The 24,960-nt window shown below is 40.0% G+C and overlaps 3 protein-coding genes across 10 annotated transcripts in view; 2 read left to right on the plus strand and 1 right to left on the minus strand.

Annotated features, from left to right (window-relative positions):
• Positions 1-6,250, plus strand: part of PHC3 (polyhomeotic homolog 3) — a 116,525-nt gene extending 110,275 nt beyond the window's left edge. For 4 of the 6 annotated variants that reach the window (XM_075937894.2, XM_075937890.2, XM_075937891.2 and 1 more), the window contains one exon: positions 281-6,250. In XM_075937894.2, the coding sequence (XP_075794009.2) occupies positions 281-435 (155 nt within the window). In that variant the 3' untranslated portion in view covers positions 436-6,250. The remainder of the gene's footprint in view (positions 1-280) is intronic. The other 2 variants (XR_012906288.2, XR_012906287.2) reach the window with 2 other exon arrangements.
• Positions 6,251-11,009: 4,759 nt separating this feature from the next.
• Positions 11,010-21,814, minus strand: GPR160 (G protein-coupled receptor 160). 2 transcript variants are annotated; one of them, XM_075937930.2, is made up of 2 exons: positions 21,612-21,814; positions 11,010-13,216 (listed from the first exon to the last, which is right to left on the minus strand). In XM_075937930.2, the coding sequence occupies exon 2, from the start codon at positions 13,160-13,162 to the stop codon at positions 12,155-12,157; it is 1,008 nt and encodes a 335-aa protein (XP_075794045.1). In that variant the 5' UTR covers positions 13,163-13,216; positions 21,612-21,814; the 3' UTR covers positions 11,010-12,154. The 2 variants fall into 2 exon arrangements, with proteins under 2 accessions (XP_075794045.1, XP_006122924.1); XM_006122862.5 differs by having other exon boundaries at positions 21,137-21,814.
• Positions 21,815-21,818: 4 nt separating this feature from the next.
• The window catches only part of LRRC31 (leucine rich repeat containing 31), a 180,574-nt gene continuing 177,432 nt past the window's right edge, over positions 21,819-24,960 (plus strand). For both annotated transcript variants that reach the window (XM_089780767.1, XM_075937909.2), the window contains exon 1: positions 21,819-21,967. The gene's annotated coding sequence lies outside the window, so the exon portion shown is untranslated. The remainder of the gene's footprint in view (positions 21,968-24,960) is intronic.

The raw sequence follows: 24,960 nt of genomic DNA on the forward strand, positions 1-24,960 counted from the left end.
ATCATTCTTGTAAGCAGATTGCCCTGATTTACACTAGGATTTTTAATTTTAATGGGCACAGCTGCACCAGTGATAGCACCTGTCAATGCTGTAATATAGCTAAAACTCAGATGAACTCAGGAGCTTTTGCAATTGTTCTCTAACTCTCATTTATATTACAACTTCTGATAATGAAAAATGCAGCCATTGGGAATTATGAATCAGAAAAATTCCGGTGTACACAAAGCAAATTGCATCTTTCAGCTTTTAGTTCTAACCAATGATGTCTTATCTATTGCAGGTTGTCAAGATATAGCAGATGAATTTAGAGGACAAGAGATCGATGGACAGGCCCTTCTCTTGTTGAAAGAGGATCACCTTATGAGTGCAATGAACATTAAGCTGGGACCTGCACTGAAAATTTGTGCACGCATCAACTCGTTGAAGGAGTCATAGTGGGAAGCTATAGATTACAGCTTCTTAACAGACTGGTACACCATATGGCATACGTATTACTGTGAGGTTTTGCAAAATACCTTTTTTTCACATAAAGACTTTCTAATTTACTCCTATATCATATAATCCTCTAAAACTTCCAGTAATTAGCAGATTTATAAACAATGCTGGGGAATCATTAGAATAAAGCAGAGGGTTGAAGCAGGATGAATGGCACATATAAAATGTAATGTGTTGTGGTAGATTATACTATTTTTTTCCGCTCTTCTCCCTTCCCTTCCCCCCCCCCCCCAATAAAACCCATGGTCTGTATTGTATAAGAACACAATCTGATCACTTAAATTATGTGATTTAAACAAATTTTCCCATAGATACATTTTTTTAGATTCTGGAATAACAGAAGAGTCCACAAAGTATGTGGAAGCACTGATTATGGTAAAATGCTATGCATTTAGACATGCTTTCCAAGTTTTGTTTAGTCTCGAGCATATCATTTGAAGGGAATTTGTAACAAACCTCTCCCTATATCCTAAAGCTCATCTGTTTACCATTGTAGTATTTTCTTCATTTGCAAGTATTCTGTAAAATGCAGGATGTTCGTCATAATCTTGATGTTCACCATAAGCAGAGCTACTGACATGCAAATAACATGACACTGTTCCCAGAGAGTACTGAAGCACATACATTACTTTTATTGTTTGTATGCTTCTATGCACTATGAGGGCATTAAAGTTGTTATACTTTAGTTTGGTTGCTGCTAGTTAACCTAGACCAAAGCACACTTGCTGGCTGAAAGGAAGGAATTAGTCAAAGGTGTGCTGATATTTGGCTCCTATTTCACAGATGACCTTGAAGAGCAAGTTGGACCTGAAGAAAAATGTATACCTCCTTTTCCTTCAGTGGACATAACACTTCGTTTTTATCAGCAGATTTTCTGTAGATATGTTACCAGAGGTTAGCATGAGATCCATTCAATTATAACTTCTTGAACTGACTATATCAAAGGATTTTTTTCTGTTATTTTCTATCAGCCTCTGAAGCTGGAGTTTAGAATTGCCAAAAGTTACCTACTAACACAAAATGTATGGGAAGAGCTCAACACCCAAAGGAACACAGCCAAAACATGGGGGTTTTGCAAAGCACTGTTAGATGTTTTTTTCCATACACTCGATGGTATGGGGAAGACAGTCTAATCTGGCTAATCACAGCTAGTATGATTAAATCAAACTTAACTGGAGGAGGACTGGACAGATATTTGGCAATGTTAATTTCAGTGTTAAAATAATGGCTACTTTGGGTTCTGCTTAGCATTAAGATCTGTGTTGGTTTAATAAGCTAGTAGAAGATTAAGGATATATTAATATTTATCTATTGGATTTGTCAAAACTAGAGAGGGTTGACTATTTGTATACAAAAATGCTGACGGCTAACTTTTAAATCTTTGATTATTGTGTTATTCTTTGGCAATGTAGAAAGTACATGTGTTACACATGAATTGATAATGACATGTGGTATGTTAGAAAGTGTGATCTGGTAGTGTGAGGCTTATATCCTAGATCTACAGTTCTTCTGTTACATGCATGTTAGTTTGGTTACTTTAATCTTGAGTTGTTGGACAATTTTCAGAAAAACATGTTTGCAGTTAGCTGCTGTATATCTATTTTATTTCTCTCTCTCTGCTAGGAACTCAGAGCATATCACCAGTGTAGGATCAGTGCCTTTTGTATAAGTGGTTAGAACAGGGGACTGTTAATTAGGAACTTTGGGTTCTGTTCAAGTTCCTTACATTAAAATCACTGTGTAACTTTGGTTAACTTCTCTACACTTCAGTTTTTACCCTTTTGTAAATTGAGTGTAATATTTATACATCTCATATGCTATTATGGAGCAAATTACTATTTGAAATGGTGAAATTGTTAGAAGAAAGGTAATATATAGTTAAATTATTGTATTATTAATTATTATTATTATATATTATATGGTATACTTAAATTTTGTAATAAGCTTGCAGTTCATTTTGAGTTCACATAGATGTTGATTCAATTTTTCCCATAATACATGCGTGAGAATCAGTGGTTTGAATGTATTTCAAGAGAAATTAAGAGGATGGATGAAAATTTCAGATGCAAGTTACTTCCCACTAAATTATCCAAAAGGCATCTACATGTTGAAATACACATCTAGAAATGGACCTTTTTGAAGAGGTTTTTCTATGAAAGAATTATAATTTTAACATAAATATTTTAGTACAATGATAATAATTATTAAATAGGTATAATGTATAATTTGTACTTAATGAACATTGTATAGGTTGAATCTCTTTCATCTGAGACTTCCTGGTCCGGCAACATCCTTAGTTCAGCAGGACCGCAAATGTTGCTAGACCAGAGAGCCCAGCTGCAGAGGTTCTGTGTGGCTGGGAGTGGAGCCATTTTGGTTGGCAGCAGCCTACAGGGGCAGTGACCTGGGAGTAGAGAGCCCTGGGAGAAGCTGCCACCCAGCTGCTTTTGGGGTTCTAGGGAACCCTGGGAGCAGCTGCCACTTCAGTGCACAGGGCTGGGGAACCACAGGAGCAGCTGCCACCGTGCTTAGGGCGAGGGAATCCTGAGAGTAGTTGCTGCCATCGGCACCACCACGCACGGGGCTGGAGCCGGTGGTGGCGATGCACACAGGGCCAGGAAACCTCGGGAGCAGTTGCTGCTGCTATATACGGGGCTGGAGCCAGGGAACCCTGGGAGCAGCTGCTCCCTTGCAAGAGGCGGGGGTAGGGAGCAGAGTCCCGCGAGTGGGCTGAAGGCAGCAGACCCAGGCAGGTGAGCCAGAGGAGGTCAGGTCTCCAGGTTTTCCCACGGCTGCTGCCAGGAGAGGAACCCTAGGAGAACCCAGATGCCTGACCTCCTTTGGTCTGGCAAATTACCTTGTTTGGGACCACTCTGGTTCTAAGGGTGCTGGACAAGGGAGGTTCAACCTGTACTGTATTCTGTAAAGGTGAACTTTTAAAGGATTACAGTATTGTTTACACATAATCGGCATATTTCACCCTCCTGATGAGGAAGAAGAAATAGAAGCACAAAAATTATTGACACAGGTATAGAATAGTCTATTATGTATTTACCCCTGCTCTGCAGGTGAAACCAGTTTGATCCAGGAGAGGTGTGGGTTAGCATTAGTAAGAAAAATGAAAGGTTTATGAATAAGTATCTAATATTTACATTTTGAATTGAAAAACTAATAGGATATCTTATTAAAGAGTAGATCTACGGTGTCCACCTCATCTGGGTCAATTCATTGGTTTCTTAATGTACTCTAAGGTGAGATGAGTACAGAAGGTTCTTAATAAGGGTTCCACTTTAATCATCATGAATTTATTGGTTGTTTATAATAATGATGGCTAGATGACTATACAGCATTTGGATGGTATGTAGCCTATTAAAGGAGGATTTTAATGCTGGTACAAACATACACACACACACAAATTAATGCACAAAGCAGTAGGAATTGTATAATTATTTTGCCAGCATTTGAAATATTTGCAGTTACTACCTTCTCTACAGAGTTTATCTTCCTATTGTATTCTGCAGTGAATCTGTGGTCCTGTTCATTATATCATGGTATGTGGCTGCACTGTTATATCAATGATCCAGCAGTCTGGCTGCACCGTATTACCACTTAAGAGAAAAAAATAGGCTACTGACCTCCGATCTTTTATTTGAACACAGATGTCTTATGGAAGGAGAATGGGATACAGATAATTTTACCCTAACTCACCGGGATTCAATTATGAACTAAAAAAAAATCAATATCCTTGAGCTCTATCCTACATGACATGAGTCTGTGATCTCAGTCTAGAGTGTAGGGAACATTTTTTTTCACATTTTAATTGACTTCTTTAAATAAAAATACAAGGATTAAATGGGCATAACGAGAAAATTACCATTTCATATTTAAAGATGGTTCCTCCAGCGCTGGGTTAAAGCACAGTGGAAGGATGATAGGTGGAAACTTGTCTTGCTGCTATTATCCAGTGGATATATTGGCATCCTAAAGGTTGAAATCCTGTCTTGTACCATTTCCCAAAGTATATGGGTAAAATAGTATTATAATTTGTTTTCCAATTCTTGCTTTAAAAGTGTCCTTTGTAATTTAACATTTGTAATTTGAAATTGATTTGCTTTGATATCACGTTTCCCTGTAAAAATTGCCATTAGCTTTAAAATGATTACAGCAAATATGAATGCTAGCATCTCAGGACAGCTAGCATCTCAGGACAGAAAAACTGTGTGTAATCTATTATTAGATCTAGATTTTAAAAGCCAAATCTAACTTGTCAATATGTGAGCAACCTTATTTAACTTTTTACAATTCATCTGTAGTTTAATTTCCATTTAAGAAGATGATGTATCAGAATTCTTACTAAAGTAGAGATTAGATTAACCTCATTAAACAGGAGCTGCTAAAGTGGACGTGGCAGGACATAACCATATAATCTTAATCTATTATTATATGAAATTAAAAAGATGCATTTTCATACATATACCTGTGGATTTGGTAAAGTTTTACTTATTTCATTATCTTTTTAAATGCCTGGTGCATGAATACATTTGAAATGTATGCTGATTTTTAAATTCCACTAGGGTTTTGTAAATATTTTATCAGCTCTTTTAGTTCTGTATACAATTTTTATTGGTTAAAGAAACAATCTTCAGAAATGTGGTAGGGCTGTGTTTGTCCTATATCTTTTCAAAAAGTGTTTTGGTTGATGTTTTTAAGGGTTGTTCTTAAAGCTGTTTTAGTTATTTTCCTATTTTCAACCTAAAATACAATGTTTCCATACTGTGTAAGCCAGCGTAAGGGATGAAGCTGTGATTGTGTTACCAAACATTTCAAACTACATGTTGTTAAATATTGCCTTTTCCTATTTGCACTAATTCTTAAAATTCAACTGCTTATTGGTAATTTAGCAAATGACACCAGTCATTTCTCTGGATTTTTAATCATGCTTTCCCCCAAACATTTTGCATTTGTTTAAAATTTTGCTCCTCCTTTTGATTACATTTTTAAAAATGACATTTTGGTTATTGAAAATTCAGAAAGATGTGGCACACGGATGAGAGAAGCTTTATGCAAGGTAAAATCATGTAATAAAACTGACAATTGGACTTTGTTGGCAGAAACAAGTTTTTTATATATATATATATATATATAGAGAGAGAGAGAGAGAGAGAGAGAATAATAAGTGTTTGTTCTTATCATGAAGTGATGTCATACTGGATTCTTCCTTACCAAGAAGTTTTAGCATATATAGTGTCAATTGCAGCACTTAGATCAATGTGTATTATTAAAGTGTAATATCAGTGTCTAAAATTAAAGCGTAATAATGTAAATGTTAATCCAAAAATTAAGTTAGAGAAATTTTATGGTTGAAGAGCACACAGTGATCTATGTAAAATATTGTCCTCACATGTGTGTATTTTTTTTAAAAGCACTTTCCTATTAACAACTAGCATGTGAATGAACTATAGATTCTCATATTTGTTAATCTGTAACATAGTGAAGTAAAATTAAACTTTAATCTGTCTGTGAGTGGATAATCTGATTATACAAATGTTGAATCAAAGCACCTTATACTATGCTGCTTAAATTTGCTTGTAATTGCACCTTTTGTTATCTGCACATTGTTTCTTATTGAATATTATTGGATGATAACATTGCTCCCTGTGGTCTGAGTGGATAATTAGCATTATATTTCAATCCTACATTGTATTGTGAGTTCAGTGCTTCAAAAATAAAAATGACTTCCATTGGTTTACATTGATTATTTAATCTATTTTGCTTTTTCACTTTAAAATTAAAAATCCAAATGCTACATAAAGCTTTCAAGGGCAGGAGAAGAACAAAGTAACATCTATTAACTTGAATTGGATTAGCAGTTACAAGTTAATATTTTCCTACTAATTTAGCTTCTTTTAAAATATAATTTTTAGTTAAAATGTTTTCTTTCATGTCCCAACTATTAAAACAGCTTTCTCGCTTTAGCCAGGAAGTAACTAGTCTTTCTGACAGCTCTCAGGTTGCTATTTAGTTTTTTTTAAATGAATGCTTTTATAAGGTTTTGGTGCATATACAGTAGGCATTTTATAGATCTTGGCAAATAAAACATGAAACATTTTAAAAAAATCACTAAGACCATCATTTTAAAAATGCATAAATAACAAAACACAGACCCAGTTTCTTCACCCATGTTGTATAACCAAGATCCTTAAATCAGCCTACCATAACCTTCATTGTAAGCCTGTTCTGGAATTTTACTACCATTCTAGTTAAAAATCTTTTCCTAATATCAAACCTAAATGGCCCTTGCCACAAATTAAGCCAAATTACTTCTTGTCCTACCTTCAGTGGTGATGGTGAACAATTGACCACTGACCTCTTTATAACAGGTCTTAACATAAAACTGTTACTAGTTTTTCTCAAGACAACCTGCCCAGTTTTGTTTTTGTTTTGTTTTTATTTTATTTTTTTATTCTTCATAGGTCAGGTTTTCCAAACCTTTTGTCATTTTTGTGGTTCTCCTGTGGAACTTCTCCCATTTATCCACATCTTTCCTAAAATGTGGAACTCCATGCCCAACATAGTACTCCAGGAGAAGCCTCAGTGATCCCAATGAAATCAAGATAATTGCCTCACATGTTTTCCCTATAACACTCCTGTTTAGCATTCCAAAATACTAACCTTTTTACAACTCATTGAATTTGATTCACTATAACCCGCAGATCCTTTTTAGCAGCAGTACTGCCTTGCCAGTTACTCACTACTTTGTAGTTCTGCGTTTGATTTTTCCTTCTTAAGTGAAGTGCTTTGCACTTGTATGTATTGGACTTTATATTTGTGATTTCCGACCAATTCTCTGATTTGTCAAGGCCATTTTGAATTCTAACTCTGTCCTCAAAAGTGCTTGCAATCCTTCCCAGTTTGGTGTCATTGGCAAAAGTTACAAACCTATTCTTCATACCATTATCCAAGTCTTCAGTGAAAATACTGAATACAGACTCAACACATGGCGGGGGGGGGGGGGAGCACGTGCCCCTACAGATTGGTTTCTTGGTTTGTACTGAATGATCTCAGTAACACTGCTGAAACTGGCCACCCTCATGCTTTCTCCTCATCTTTCACATCAGCAGGTGTGGATTGTCTCTTGATTGAATAGTACAGTACTGGACCTAGGTTTGATCCCTGTAGCTCTCCCTCTCTTTTTGACAGAGAACCATTGATAACTATTCTTTGAATGTGGACTTTTAATCCACCTTTATAATAGTATCATGTAGGCCACGTTTCTGTAACTTACAATAACATTTTAGTAAAATCAACATGCCACATCTGTTATTCTCTGCCATCCACTACTCCAGTAATCGTGTCCAAAAAATAAAAAGTAAATTGGGTTGGTTTGGCATGATTTATACTTGACAAATCCATGCTTGGCTATTCCTCACAACCCTCTTATCCTCTAGGTACTTACAAACTGATTGTTTAAAAATTTGTCCTACTAGCTTTCCAGGTACTGGAATCAGGTTAGCTATAATTCCTCTTGTTCTCTTTGTTCACCTTTCTAAAAATTATTATGTTGTCCCAGAAGTCTGAAGAAGGGCACTCATCCATTGTCCATGCATTCTCAAGGATAATTGCTAACAGTTTCAAGATGGCTTCAATTAGTTTCTTATGTACAATAGGATGAATTTCTACTGGCCCTGACAACTTGAATACATCTTTCTTACCTAAATATTATTTAACCTGTTTTTTCCCTATTTTGGCTTGCATTCCTTCCCCCTTGCTATTAATATTAATTGTGTTGACTATATGGTCACCATTAACCTTTTTAGTGAAAACTGAAGCAAAATGGGCATTAAACACTACATCCTTCTTAATATCATGTGTTGTTAGTTCTCTTTCCTTGATAAACAGAAGACCTATAATTTCCTTCAATGTTCCATTCATCCTAATTATTTAAAAAGCCTGTTTTTATTTCCTTTTATATATCTTGCTAACTCATTTTGAGCCTAAGCCTTTCTGATTTTTGTCCCTTCTTTCTTGTCCTACTCTTTTAGACTTCTTAGTAATTTGTTCTTCCACTTTTTGTATGATCCTTTTTTATTTTCATGTCATTAAGAACTCCTGATGGAGTAATATTGGCCTCTTATTATCTCCATTTTCTTTCACATCACAATTTCAGTTATGTCTAATACTGTCTCCTTGAAAACTGCCAGCTTTCTTGAAAGAACAAGCCCTATAGCACCTTTCATGGACAGAACCCACTTCCTCAGATGAGGAGAGTGAAGTCCTTTATCCTTTAGATTTTTTTCACATGAGGTTATACCTAGCAGTTTTCTGAGTTTTACAGGGACTTTTTAAAATCCTTTATCTTTATTTTGCTATTGTCACTCCCTCCTTGCCTTAGAATCATTAAATATATCTATTTATGATCACTTTCACACACATTGTCTTCCCCTTCAGATTTGTAATTTAATTCTTCCATTAGTCAGAATCAAGTAAAAAATGGCAATTCCTCTAGTTCCAGTTTCTGAAACAAAAAGTTTTCCCTAATACATTCCAAGAACTTGTTGGGAATTTAGTGTTGTCCAGTATTACTTTTTCAATATATAAGTGAGGCAGTTAAAATTCTTCCTTTACCATGTCTCGTGTTCTGGATATTTGTTCTAGAAATGCCTTCTCTACCTCTAGATTTAGAGTGCAGTCAGTGTATCATTCCTATTTTCTCCCCCCTTTTATCTCAACCTAGAAACTTGTGACCTGCCTCTCATCTCTTTTGGGATCTCAGAACAAGTATAATTCAACATCTCCTCACTTTTTATCCTACTTGTCCTTCCAGAACAAGCTATACCCCAAAAAACAACATTCCCCTCATGAGATGTATCCCATTAATGTGTGATGCCAAGTAAGTCATAATTTAGATTATGCATTAAGACTTCCAGGTCTTCCTGTTTGTTTCCCACACTCTTTGTATGTATATCTAAGATGTAGAGCAGATTCAGACAAGAAAGAGGATAGAATTAAGTGAAGGAATCTAGATTATACCATCCCTTCTCACTAGGTTGAGAGTCACCATGCAAAGATGTTCTTCCCCTTCTTAGTTTGATGGACCCCATCTTTTCCCAGCACTCCTCCTTCCCAGAACAACATCCCATACATATATCCTGTACATGTAAACGGCAGAATAAGCTTCCTATGTCAACTCCACTCACAAGTACAAAGAAGTAGTATCATCCAGTCGGCTGAACACTGAACTAAGAGTCAGGACATCAGATGCCAGATCCTCAGCTCATGTAAAGTATAGAGCTCTGACTATTTACATTAGCCAAGGATCTCTTCTGCCACTGGTCTACCGTGTGACCATAACCAAGTCACTTCTCTTTGGGCATGTCTACAGTAGGACATTATTTCAAAATAACTTATTTGGAAATAACTCCCAAAATAAGTATTTCTTCATCTGAAGAAGTGGCTTGAGCCCATGAAAACTCACGATACCAACTACATGTTTTGTTAGTCTTTAAGGTGTTGCAAGACTGTTTAAGTTTTTTCAGTTACAGACCAGGAGATGTAATAGTGTAGTCAATTAACCGATAAGCAAAAGCTTATAGGTTAATGCAATAGCCTACATGCATTTCCTTCTCCTCCCCGGCCCATGACTCCCCTCATGGACCTGCTCCTGCCTGGCACACTGCTGCTGCCTGTGATACAGAGGCAGTAGTACAGAGTGGCAGGGGGCTCCTTTGGAGTCAGGCCGGAGCGCACTGGCTGCTGGCCATGCCCCCAGGGACTATAGAATAGTTGACTAACTGATAAGAATTAATTAGTTTACTTGCCTATTCAATTAACCAATATTTAACATCCCTGTTACTGACTCTAAATATTTCAAAATAGCATGTCCACACTACAGGGAAGCCTCAAAATTAGTCCGAGGCAGACTCCCTTAACGTGGACACACTACCTAGACTTAAGAGCCCCAGGAAACACTGGGAAATTATTACTTTGGATTACTCTGAGGAGTAGTTACTTCAAAATAGCAGCAGTGGAGTGTCATACTACCACTATTTCAAAATAAGAGTTATTCCTCATGGGAAGTAGGAGTTATTTCAAAATAGCCAGTCTGTTATTTTGAAGTACTGTGTTTGGTAGTGTGGACACTCCACTTGTTATTCTGAAATAAGGGAGTTATTTCTAAATAATTCCTAAAGGGTAGACCAGGGCTTTCTTCCTTTGTCCATGAAGTCTATTTGGATTATGTCCCTCATAGTTCTTAGTATGTGTTTGCACATTGCCTTCCAGCATTGGTATCATTAAGCACAACTGTGCATTTGTTTTATGCACTATTTATTTTCATTAATGTTCTGTGAAGGTACCCCTTTATCTTTTCTTACTAGCCATTTAATTACGTAAGCAACATGATGTGCAGAAAAAAAAAATTCTACCAACGCTCCTATTTTATCCATTAATTCTTTCTATAGATATGCAGATCTTTTACACCTACCCTGAGTAATTTAGTAAGTCATTCTTTCACATTTTTAATACTATCCACAGTTTAATTTATTTGTACCAAATAACATATGGAAAACAAGATAACCTTTGACATTAAATTTTTACATTTATTTGCATAGTAAGAAAAGCCCCTGCATTCTGACGTTACTGGTAAAATTACTGTAATCTAAATATAGACTGGAAAGGATGAAATACAAATAATACTTGCTTCTACAGTGCAAACTGTATGTTGTGTAAATTACCTTTCCTGCTTACAAAAAGCTTTCAACTGTCACGCTTAATTTTACTCCTGGTAATTGTGTGTCTTACTAGTGTCTCTTTTTAAATATGTAATGAAGGTGTAGTCATGTCAGTCCCAGAATATTAGAGAGATTAGGTGAGTGAGGTAATATTTTATTGGACCATCTTCTGTTGGGGAGAGAGACAAGCTTTAGAACCAAGAGCTCTCTCTCACCAAAAGAAGTTGATCCAGTAAAAAGTACTTCATCCACTTTTCCTTTGTGGACAGTTTTAAACATTGTTTACATGATATTTTGGGAGATCAAAAGTAGCAAGAGTTTTATATTAATTCATTTTACAGTTTCTCTTTCCTTGAGGAAAAAGGGGACACTGTAATTTTAAATAGTAAATAGTTAAACTTTTTTAGAACTGAAATTACAAAGCTGTATTTAAAGCTAAAACTTCTGACAGTAAATAATGCTTGTCCGTATCTATAGAGGTCTTTAGGTAAAGATTTTATTTTTCTCTTTATTATATGGAAGTTCATGCATCAGAGCTACTGTATTTTAAAGAACCTCAGTCTTGTTTGTTAGCATTTAATGTTAAAACCAGGCAGGTTTTTTTTTACATACGTATTGAACACTTATTTACCCAGAGTTTTCAACTATAGTTTCAAAATATAACACATTCTATTAAAATATTTTGTGTTTTGAACACCCACTTTTGTTTGAAGTCTAATTTGGAAAAAAAAAAGTGCAGTATTTCCTGTTATATTGGATTATTGCATTATATATTGAAGAATTGTGATGAATTTTTTTTCATATTGTAGTTTCAGGAATTTCCTTGTATAAGCCATTTGCATGTGTTCACAGAGGACAGCAAAATAGCATAGTCAGACATCTCTGATACACAGTAGCATTTATTTGCAATCCTTTCGCACAGCAGTTCATTAACAGATGATTACTGGAACTGGATTTTCAGCTTGCTCTGTATTTTGATTGTTAAATGGGATGAAACAGAATTTCCAGCTGACAAATGGATCTGCAGACCATGTCCTCTCTGTCAACTGAATATCATGACACCTAAACCAGTATGTTGTTGCAATAAGAAAGCTGTTTATGAAGTACAGCCAGGGGACATTCATCTCCATATAGGCTGGAATCTGAGCATCAAGTAATAAGATGATCATCTGAAGGAAAACGAAAGGTGCCCATGTGCCAAGAAAACAGATGAGTAGTCTTGTCAAAAGCTGCTTTTTACAGACAGTGCAATAGCAGTCAGATGCAGATGAAAAGATTAAAACAGTCTCACTTGTAAAGGAAATAATCCGGACAGTCCTCACCATAGTTATTATTTCTGACCAACAAATTACAAGAGCCACACATATGACAAACAGGATAGCTAATGACAGCCAGTAGCTCTGAACACTGATATAGAGAGGGCATGTAAAAAAGTGGTTCTGTATTTCTAATTCTGCAGAAACAGCTGGAACTTTCAGGACATAAAAGAGGACTGAAATCCATATAAAAACCACAACAAGTATATAAAACAATCTTTGACCTATGTTAGCAGGCTTCGAGTTTTGAGCTATAGTCATGTAATAATCCAGAAAACACAAAAGACAAACTGGATAATGCATGATGCCATACATAAAGGAAATTATCTGACTGAATAGACAAATATGGTACTTGGTAAATCTCATCCCCCAAAGTGCAAAGTCCTCAAAATAGGAGATGAAAGCTATATTCATCAGATGTGTGAAGTCAAGGAGTGCCAGTGAAATACAGAAATATCCCATAAAATGCTGTTTTATATCTTGTCTTCCAACTCCCAACATGAAGAGATTGAGGGATACTTTTGCAAGCATAAGCAGGAGCAGTATATAGCTAGCTTCAAGAGGTTGATTGAGTTCACTGTAGTATTGAAGGGAACAATTTTCATAATACATGGCAGCCATTCTTCAAGGCTAAGAGCCATCAAAATAAATTTGACAGTACCCAGTGGTTCATACCTGAAAAGAGAATTAATGACAGTCTTAAGTATATTAACCAATTATTATTGTAACTCTCCTACCAATTATAACTTCCTCTTTATGACCCGGGGGGGGGGGGGGGGAGGAGTGAGGGGAGAGAATATTACAAGCCACTTAATTTTCAGTGGTCACTTGAAATGTGTTATTGGCTTACGCTAAACAATCTGTTCCACCTTGTATTCAGATGTGATGCTTTGAATATATTTCCCAGATCTGAAGAGATCTATGTAATCTCAAAATCTCGTGTCTCCAACACGGCATATGATCGTGACTTCCTGGTCAGTCGAGCAATTATAAAACTACTACTTTAATTTTGTGTATAAAGCTTAAATTAAACCTACATTGGCATGGTAATGTCCTCGTGCTTATGCTGTCCCCTGGAAGAAGTCATTTTGCTTTCCTCTGTATTTTTTTTTTAGAGAACCTAGATGTGGTAAGAGCAACTGTCCTTATCTGTTTGTTTAGAAAAGCGAGTAAGAGCAAATGCATTAGGGCTTGCCACCTGGCTCTCTCCCCTCCACCCCCCCCCTTTACCCAGCCTTCTACAGAGAAACCATTACAACCCTGTGGGTAATGTCTGCTTGCTCACTTTCTCTTCTGCTTGCCCCTTGGAGACAATTGGGTGTGGACTGCTTTAGGTCAGTTTCTCCAGGAGCAGCTAGCTAGCTCCTGATCTTTGGAGGCAGTCTTGCAGATTGCTGTAGCCCCAGTCTAGAACACTCTTAGGTCCTCATGCATAGAGGAATATGTAGAATGGAAGTGCTAGTTGTAGTTAAGATGAAATTAAGTTTTGCATTTTCAGCAAATGTTCAACTATTTCGTTACAGATGAAGAATAGAGCATATCTTTCCCTAAATTACACTATTTTGAATATAAAATTTTCTGAGAATTTATAAGTAAATCCATTAACTTGATTGTTACATAATCAAAAGTGAGTCCTTTAAAATTAGCATTGGGTGTCAGACTTCTTGTGTCTAATAGTTTCAGAACAGAGCATGACACTTCAAATATTAAAATTCAAATTTTTTGTGTTGGTTACCTTTGAAGAATTTTGTGGAGAATGAACCCCAGCTGCTCTGCCCCAGGCGTCCCCAAGTCAGCTTCTGCTGAAACTGACCAGCGCTGACTACAGGAAGCCCGAGGCAGAGTTGCTCTGCCCCGGGCTTCCTAGAATCAGCTGCTGATCAGTTTCAGCAGCAGCTGACTTGAGGACGCCTGGGGTTCTTAAGTTGATTCTATATGTAAGTCAGAACTGGCGGTCAGTTTCAGCAGCGGCTGAATCTGGACGCCAGTTCCGACTTACATACAGATTCAACTTAAGAACAAACCTACAGTCCCTATCTTGTACGTAACCCGGGGACTGCCTGTACTTTAAAGATTAACTGAAAAGCTGTTAAATAGGGAAAAAAATAAAGGTCCCATTTAACAGTAACTCCTAATTTTATTTGTGCAATCACCTACAAATGTTGTTTGGGAGTGCAAATATAGTCAGTGGTGCATACAAGTTAGTGTTTTCAGAATTGCACACACAAAATTAGGAGAGGGAGGGTTCTATTGAAAATTTTGACCATCTGATAAAAATGTTCAATGATGACTGCTTAAAGTTATGCTCTAAAGCAGGGCTACTCAACTTTGGAAGCCTCAGGGGCCACAATGATACTGACAGCACATGCTGAGAGCCAAAGTTTAAGTGTGGCTGCATATATATGCAAATAGCTTCTTTCACACTGACAGGCATGAATACAAAGATTAAGGCAAGAGTACACAACACACAGGCCTCATGTAAGTCAGTTCTGCTGATATTAATAAAATGCAATATTTACCCAATTTTCACCCATATGACAACGCTTTTAATGAGCAATATCAGTCCAGGAATTTAACTACTAAAACACATATCAACAGAAGGCCATTATACTGACTACTTTTTTGTTTTGGCTCCTACCTGCAGGCCACGTGTTGAGCCCCATGTAAACCCAAACCGCATGCACTGCAGGCTGAGTAGCTCTGCTCTGCTCTAAAACAATGGTTCTCAAACTTTTTGGGCTGTGGCCCACCACGTTCAGTTCAGATCTTTCTGTGGACCACCAGCTAGCCACATATGGTAAAGGATGATTGGAGGGGATGGGTGTGCAAGGTCTGGGTAGGAGGTTGAGTGCAGGAGAGGGCTGAGGGTGCAAGGGTCTGGGAGGAATAAGGATGGCAGTACAGGATTTGGGCATGAGAGAGATGTGATTCCAGCCAATGGGAACAATAGGGAAAGCTTCCAGGTGAGTGGTTTCCTGCACTACCATTCCCCCTGCTAAGGGAAAGGGGAGTGTGTGGAGCCATTTCCTTCCCCCACAATGCAGCTCATGAGGGACTGGTGCTCCAACCTCACAGAAAGGTGCGGGGCTGGAGCACCAGCAGAAGTTCCCTTCTGCTGGAGGATGGTCCCAAGCCTGCAGCCCACTTGCAAGGTGGTCACAGACCATTAGTGGTCCACGGACCACACTTTGAGAACCACTGCTCTAAAGCCATGCTCAGGCAACTAAATATAACTGTCCTGATTTTCAAAAAACGTTTATTACTAAGGCTGTCAAATGATTTTAAGTCTCAACTAATCATAAGATTAAAAAATTGCAATTAATCAGTTTTAATTGCACTGTTAAACAATAGAATGCCGATTTAAATTTATATTTTTCTACATTATCCAATGCATTGATTTCAGGTACAACCCAGCATACAAAGTGTACAGTATTCACTTCATATTGTTTTTATTTCAAACATTTGCACTGTGCAAAGTACAATGTACAAGTCGAAGCATGCTGGGGCATATGAATGTTTAGCATATTTGGCACAAATATCTTGCAACACCTTCTACAGTAAACTTCCGATAATCCAGAACCTATGGGACCTAGGTAGTGCCGGATTATCAGATATGCTGGACTATCAGGAGGTACTATAAGCTGCTTATATATATACTGTATACATTATATACTGTATATAAAGTGTTCTTAACCCTTTTTATTATACATACTGTATACAGTATACTGTAATATTTTAGGGTTTTTTAAGCCTTTTTTTACCCTTTTTGCTCAGTTCAGCTGCTGCTGCTGTTACCTTGTGCCCCTTTTTTTTTTGCTAAAGCTCACTCACTAGGCTCTTGCCATTTTGAAGCCAGACTATCAAGAGTGCCAGACTATTGGAGTTTTACTGTATAACAATGCCGTGTTTCATCACTTTCAGGTAACAATGTTAAAAGGCATTTATTTTTGTGAAAATGTAACTGCTCAAATTTACAGTAGTTACATGTCTACACAGGAGGTGGGGAGGGGGGTAAAGAGCAGGTGAAGATTAACCAATGAATCCAAACTCCTTGATTAATCGTGTAAACGGGTACACATTCATATCCCTGCTTTCAAGTGATATTGTAAATAAGAAGCAGGAAGCATTATCTCTCATAAATGTAAACACGTTTGTCTTAGCAATTGATTGAAATAGAAATAGAACTGAGTGTTTTTGCAGCCTGCTGGCCATGGGGCTCAGTGCATTCCCAGAGAGCTGTGCTTCTGGCCGCCAGCTGCAGGGCTACACAGCTACCCTGCCTCTTCTCCCAAGTGACTCCCTCTCCCAGTCTGGCAAATTCCCTCGTTCAGGACCATTGGAATAGGGAGGTACAATCCATACCAATTTCTTCCAGTTTGGCCACTTTTAATGTAAGAGCTTTTTCGACTGCAGTTCATGTTATCTGAAGTAATGTACAACTCCACCTAATGAACTTTTTCATGTCTTTTCTACTCTCACCTGACAACATCTTTAGCTTCCTTTGTACTGCTCCTTCTGCTTTTGACTAACTCAATTTACTTGGTGCAAAATGGCCCACATTTCAAAAGTACACATCAAGCAAGATTTCACTCTGTATTAGTGTACAGACAGGAGCAATTGTGTAGGAAAAGAACAGCAAGCATATTCAATATAAACAATTTAAAGTATATGTGAATGGATAAAAATAATTAGTATACTATTCTTCATACATCAGTTTTCCCACCTGCTAACGTGAGGTCAACCCACATCAAGGAGTTAGTGGTATTAACTCCTGAACAATATTACCAGAGAGAACAATATTACAAGAGACAATTTTTTCCCATATCCCCACCCCAAACATAGCTGTCCTTTTCAGCTATCCAGTTGGTAGTTGTCAGCACTTCTATTATAAACCACTATTTTCAAAAGGCCTAAAAGGTTCACTGTGGGGTGAAATTCAATTCATGTAGTCGTAACGGTTTGTTTTCCAAACAGTTCAAAAAAATCTTACTGTATTATAACTCATCACTGTATTATAATTCTGCATCAGAGACACGTTTAGAGAAAAAAAATGAATAAAGTAACCAATGCATAAATAAGTGACTGACCATATAAAATCAACACTAGACCTGGGAGTAAAATCCAGGTGTACCATTGCATATTTTGTTCATATAGGGTTGCCAGATGGTTTAATAAAAAATATCGAACATCTCTCCTCCTGCCCCCCCACCCCCCCCAAAAAAAACATCAAGAAAAAAATTCTGGTGAAGAAAAAAAAAGGGGAGGGGGAGACCAAAGTTGTTAAGCAACAAAAATGGACCCTGACAGTAGTTAAGCAAAAAAAATAAAAAATCAGCATAGCCCCTTTAAGAAGAGGTTTTTTTTTGCCAGTGGCAATTTTTTTTTCCTGTTCCAGCCACAAGACATGCCCCTGCAGAACCAGGTAAGCAGGGCGGGGGTGAGGGTAGGGGAAGTGAGTGGGAGGGCATCCAGGGGAGCCTGGTGGATGAGTCCAGGGGCTGGGCCCAGTTGCCAGGTATCTGGTATTTTCGCCTCCTGGCAGGGAAAAAAACCCAGAAAATACTGGACATTTTAGGTGTCCGGTATTTTTTGAATTTTTTTTACCAGACAGGAGGAAAAATACTGGACTGTCTGGGTCAATACCGGATACCTGGTAACCCTATGTTCAGACAGTATAAAAGAAACCCTGTATATAATAATGACTACACTGCCTTTTTTTGCGGCAGTGGATATGCAAATCGTGTTCACATTTGCATATCTTCTTCCGATTCTTTTTGCGGAAGACGTTTTGCCGATAAAAAGCCCCATGCAGAGAGGGCCATTTGTCGGAAAAAAACCCTCTCTCGCAAGATGCTATTAACCTTGATTTGAGGAATAAGGGATCTTGCAAAAGAGGGTTTTTTTTTCTGACAAATGGCCTTCTCTACATGGGGCTTTTTATTGGCAAAACCTCTTCCGCCAAAAAATTGGAAGAAGATTTGCAAATGCAAGTGCGATTTGCATATCCTCTGCAAAAAAATGGCAGTGTAGCCGTAGCCTTAGAAATCATAGGTGATGGAATTACCAACTATCTATAAAATGTAGTCCAGCATAGATGCACAAGTGCAAAACAATGCTTTTATATTGCAGGGACAGTCACCTGAGTTTTCAGGGCTGCATCTACACAAGCAAGCTTTGTAGCTGTAATTCTGCAAAAGCACAAACTGTAGAATCAACGGGTTTGAGGCATTTTTACACACAACTAAACCTACCACTAGTGTTATCATAGGTGGAGCTGAACAGGCGGTGAATTAGATCTGAGTTTACCAGGTAATATGCATCTACATTTGGATGGAGGAGGGTAAGAATCAGCATTAAAAGAAAAAAAAATGTTACAGGGAAGTTAGAAACAATAGTATGTTTCCTTGTCTTTATCTGCCTCTCTCTCTCAAAGTCAGCCCAAAGGCAAAGAGCTTGTCTTGCCATCTCTCCATAGTGTTCTGAAGCCCCATCTATACTACAATACAAATAGAACTAGGTCAGATGACAAGGTTACAGCATCATTCTAATTCATAGTATGAATCCAACCTGGCTATTATTGTAGTCTTGGACCAATCAAACTTTAGGTTTTGTTTTAAAAAAAAAAAAACAGCAGTCATGTAGCACTTTAAAGACTACCAAAACAATTTATTAGGTGATGAGCTTTCGGGGGGACAGACCCACTTCTTCAGATCACGAAAGCTCATCACCTAATAAACTATTTTGTTAGTCTTTAAAGTGCTACATGACTTTTTTTTGTTTTACAAAGATCAGACTAACACAGCTACCTTTCTGTGACTATTTAGGTTTTGTAGTAATCTTTTTCAAAATAACACTAGAACTGTTTCATTTTAAATTCAGTATTAACAAATAGTCCCCTGAAGTGTATGCCACCAAAGCAGATTATGTATTTTACAAGTCCTAAAATAAAAAAGTCATGATAGTAAAATTTCTGCTGGCACTCAGGTCCTCAATCTAGCCTGGAAACAGTAGGTGAAGTGACAAATCTATTTGCATGTCTGTGCTGAAGTGCAAGCACGAAAGAGTATCAGAAGTGGTGAAAAATAAATTAATATTTTAAAAATTGTTTTAATAATTAGAGCATTCTAAATAAAATGGGTAAAAAATCTAATTGTGATCTTTAAAGCTAGGTGTCCCTTAAATAACGAAATAAATTGGCTGTGTCAAAGTACAGCTAGATGATAATGAACAGGGGCAAAGGATCTGCAATTCTAAAATAAAGAGTTTACCAGAAGGCACAATCTGTATTATAAGGAGCCCAGACTGGAAAGTGCAGGATTTGTCTGCTTTCAGCATAACACTTGAATTCTAGAATCTGGAGCTCAGATCTGAGACACAAACATTTTATGGGACTTTATACATACAATGTGTTCCTGCTCTGAGTCAGCTGGCACCCTATCTGAACTAAACTTGAACTTTCAGTTCCCAGAGACACCACAAACTTCAGTGTTGGTAAGGGTTTTGTTCTCTGCCTTGTGCCATTGTTTTCCTTCCAACCCTGCAATGCTTCACTTTTCCAGGCTGCACCTGTCTCTGTGCACATCATCTCAGTTGGGGGCTGACAGGCTCACCAGGCTGCTTTCGTCAAGTCAGGGGTGATTGGAGAGCCCTCCTTCCACTTTTCTTAGAGAAGAGAGTTGGGATGATGAGATGAGAAGGGGCAGTAGGCAACTCCCACAAGGACTGAGTTGAGATTTGGGGGGAGACTAGGGAGCTAGGGGACATCATGCACAGTGGGGAATTGGGGACTGGAAAAAAGGTGGCATCTACCTGAGCTGAAGGCTGGGCTAGAGTTGTATGAAGGAGTAAGAGCCCTCTCTCATAGTGGGTGAATTGAGGTATAGAGGCAGGAAGGGTAAAAGGGGCTTCTCCCAAGAGAGTGAAAAGAAGTCCAGGGCAGAGAGAGGGAATTTATCTTGCAGCAGGAAGTTGAGTTCTGCAAGTGGAGAGGAACCAGACAACAGGGCTGTGTCTAGACTGGCCAGTTTTTCTGGAAAATCAGCTGCTTTTCTGGAAAAACTTGCCAGCTGTCTACACTGGCCGCTTGAATTTCCGCAAAAGCACTGACTCCCTATTGTAAGAAATCAGTGCTTGCGGAAATACTGTGCTGCTCCCGTTCAGGCAAAAGTCCTTTTGCGCAAAACTTCTGCGCAAAAGGACCAGTGTAGATAGCTCAGATTTGTTTTCCGCAAAAAAGCCCCGATCGCGAAAATGGCGATCGGGGCTTTTTTGCGGAAAAGTGCATCTAGATTGGCATGGATGCTTTTCTGCAAAAAGTGCTTTTGCGGAAAAGCGTCCGTGCCAATCTAGACACTCTTTTACGAAAATGCTTTTAACGGAAAACTTTTCCGTTAAAAGCATTTCCGGAAAATCATGCCAGTCTAGAGTAGCCCAGATGTACTGAGACCTACTGTATGGGGACAGAGGAAAGGAAAAAGCTGGCCAGGGCTGGTGAGTTTGGGAGAGGGTATCTCCCCCAGCAGCACAGTGGCACTGGGAAAATGTTTAGGGTAAGGTGCTGAGCTGCGTCTTTCTCCCCACTCCCCGCCCATTTACCTCTGTTTGCACGCAGGCTGGGGCCACAGCTGGGAGCGGCCCCTGTAGCAACACACTGCATTCCTATTCCGGCAGTTAGGACCCGGGCAGCAATGGGGCCAGCAGCCACTCTGCAGAGAGCAGCTGAGCCCCTCGGACGAACGGCCAGCAGTGAAGTCATGGGCCCCCAAACCTGGGGTGCTGCAGCGCCCTCGAACCCCTATTTCCCAGCAGATGAGAGCAAAGTCTCCAGAAGCAAGGTGGGTTCTTGGTCCGAGGGGCGCCGCTCCACCGGTGGATGAGTTGGGTCTCGGGGAGACTCTCTCCCGCGGCCGGGGAGGGAGGGTTTCAGGGGTCTCCCGGCCCGAGCAGGGATGCAGTCGGGCAAGCGGTTCGTGCCCGGGGGAGCTTTAGCGGTGGGGAAGAACCTCCCCTCCCCCCTTTGCACAGCGATGCCCCGGCTGGCTGAGCTCTGAGGAGCCGGAGCCAAACCCACCTGCAGCTGCGGGCGCTGCCTCCTCGCCTGGCTGCCCGGGGATAGTGGCTTGCTGCGCCCCGGCCCTGGCGCTCCCCAGTCGGGCTGCCTCGTGCAGCTCTGGCTACGCGGGGGCTCCTGGCTGTTTCCCCAGCGAGCTCCGCCCAGGGAAGCGGGACGGGCAGGGAGGGGACTTGGTGCGGAGCCGCGCTCGCAGCTCTGCCCTGCCTGGCGCGGGGCGGGCCCCGAGCCGCCGCTGTCTGACGGGAACAGGGTGTAGCCGCACCGCGGGGCCCCTCGCCTCGCCCCAGGGCGTGGCCGGCCCCTACGGCGACCTGCACCCGGGGGAGGCGACGAGGCCCGCCGCTCCCCGCGAGGTAGAGTCTGGCGGGCTGAGGCGGGGCGGGAAGACGGTTTGCTCGCTCCCCTCCTCAGTGCAAGGCCCCGCGTCGGAAACACGCTCCCCGGTTCCTCCGACAGGGCACGTCTGCAGAGAGGGGCAGTGAGCGCCAAAGGTCGGAGCGCGGGGCTTGGGATTGTCCTGATTCTAGTCAGGGAGTACTGGCCATGTGGGACTGGCCTGGGGTTGTCCAGCCTGCTCCTAGGAGCTCCAGCTCCTGCTGCCAGCTTGTGCTTCTGCTTCTGTATGAGAGGTATCAGTGTGGGGCAGCTGGCAGCCAGTACGTGAGGGGAGCTGTTTTTTAAACTGGCTCCTCTCATGGACCAGCTCTTGCCTGCCACCCATGCTGTTGTCCCTGATACAGAGGCAGCAGCACTGCGTGGCAGGTAGCTTTCCAGGAGCGGGGCCAGAGCACACTGGCTGCCAGACCTGCCACCAGTGACTATAGAATAGTCGACTAACCACTAAGAATTCATGCAGTTACTCGACTATTCTATTACCTGCTAATATCCCTAATCCCTACCCAGAACAGTGGAGCAAAAGCTTATGCTTTGCTCCCCCCCATACCCCGGGCATACCTAGGGTAGGCTCAAGCTTCAGTCTACCCTCCGGGCTTGTGTAGTAATTTTTGGAGTCAGAGAGGAAAGACGTTTGTGAGCCCCTGGCCTAGCGTAGTGTTTCCCAAACCATTGGTTCTAACCCACCAGTGGGTTGCAGAAGACTTTAGGCAGGAAGTACAGTGAGGAGGAGAGAACCTGGGAGGGGATGAGGGTTGAACACTAAGCCTTCCCTGCATGAACCCCAAAGCAGTGATTCCAGTCCTGAGGGCTGGGTTCTACTCCCATTCCATTTACTGTGACTTGAAGCATTGGGGTACACCTCTACTCCTCTGTGATGACAGAGGCAGATGGGCCCCCTTGAGTGAGTGCTGCTATGGGATGAACTCATTCCCCCCTAGCTGCACATACAGGGGCCACCCCTCTATGCAGGACTAGGTTTGAGTTGCAGTGGTAGAGCACAAGGTGGTGGTGTGGGTGGTAAATGATCCTCATCTGGGTGAGGAGCAAAAGGAGGCAAAGAATGCTGAGCTGTGATTTTTGGACCACCATCATGAATTCGGACCCTGACTGGGTCACAATAAGAGATAAAATGTAGTTGGGAGATCGGCTAAGTAAAAGGTTGGAAACCAGCAGGATAGGAAACAGTCATGGGGCTGAATAGTCAACTTAAAGAGAAATCAGCAATTTACAGGCTCAGGTTCTGGGGATTCTAAAGTTTGGAATATGGCATATACATGTTTTATTTTGAAATTATATTGTTGGAGGTTTGAATGTTTAGTGCACTGTTATACTCGTTTTCCAGAAACTGTTGATGGAGAAGATAATTCCAGATGAGTGTGGATACTTGTTCCTACTGTGTTACAGTAACCCTTAGATTACACTGCAAATTGCTGCAACTTGCTAGCAGCTGACAGTGAAATATGTTGAAACCCAGACAGTGAGAGGTGGGGATGGTGGTCCAGGAGGTTTATTTTATAAATTGATCTATAGAATGAAAAAGATGAAGCTAAAAATACTGCTTACGGGACCAGTGCCAGGATTTTGCACTAACAGTGCAAGCAAAGAAGCTGATCTAAGCAGTGTGGGGGTAAATCACCAGGAGACCGAAGGCCAGTATAGCAGTTCCAATCCAATTGCCTCTTTCCTAGTTTTCAGCATAAGGAGTATGTCTAGACTACATGGCTTTGTCGACGGAGCCATGTAAACTAGTTTACCCAACATAGTCAATGAAGTGGGGATCTAAATAATCCCTGCTTCATTAAAATAAAAATGGCCACTGTGCTGTGCCGACAATCAGCTGATCCGGCACAGCGTGGCAGTCTAGCCGCAGATCGGTCGACAAGGGAAGCCTTTGTCAACCGCTCCTGTAAACCTTGTTTCACAAGGCATAAGGGAACGGTTGACAAAGGCTTCCCTTGTCAACCGATCCACGTCTAGACTGCCGTGCTGTGCTGGATCAGCTGATTGTCGGCACAGCATGGCGGCCATTTTTATTTTAATGAAATGGGGATTATTTAAACTGGCCAATCCTTGGCAGTTCTCTATAGTTCCTCAGAACCACACCAGCAGTTTCCTGTGATGAAGCAATACCATCCTGTAATTGCTCAATTTAGGTAGCTGTGCATCTTGAATTTATTATCAGAAACATGCCTGTAGAATAAGTGCAGTCTGCTGTAGGTCAACCATGTCCATTAGCCTTCCATTTTACAATCCAGATGTTAGAATTATGATTTTCAGATGACATTCCAACTTGAAATGGGAAATAAATAAGTAAGAGAGGATGAATATGCTGGAAACAATGTTTGTGTTTTCAATGAAAATTTTTGTAATGCCACTAACATTGGAAAGACAATTCTCAATAGCCCTTGCCATGTTGCTAAAGCTGCTTCACGTCCTGAAAGTGTAATTACTGAAGTTCAGTAGGAACCTGATCCAAAGTCCAGTAAAGGCAATGAAAAAAGACCAATTTAAAACCCTTCAATGATTATCCCAAGTGGAGGACATACCCCCAATAAAATATTAGTACATAGAGCCCATAATAGGTGCTTTTAAAAATAAGTTGCTGTCAGTAAAGTCTATTACATTTAAACAGATATGATGTGAACCTGTGAAATTTGCAAGTATCTACAGCACTTACACAGTCATTACAGCAGATATGCAAACCCCACTAAATGCTGGATAAGAGAGTATCCAATACTTTAAACATTCCAAAATATGCAAGAATAAAGGGTATGATCCATCAAGATGAAAAGCATCCACAACTCTCGCTTTAAATGCTTGTTAAGGTGCTAATCGGTGCTCAGAATATGAGAAGGGTGCGTGCTGTTTCATACCTAAAACCAACACTACCCCATATTTGAATAATAAATCACCCCTACCCCTGTGATAGGTGTCATGTGTGCCAATCTGA

This window comes from Pelodiscus sinensis, chromosome 10 (genome assembly GCF_052426305.1).
Source record: "Pelodiscus sinensis isolate ZL-2025 chromosome 10, ASM5242630v1, whole genome shotgun sequence".
NCBI classification, from domain to species: domain Eukaryota; kingdom Metazoa; phylum Chordata; order Testudines; family Trionychidae; genus Pelodiscus; species Pelodiscus sinensis.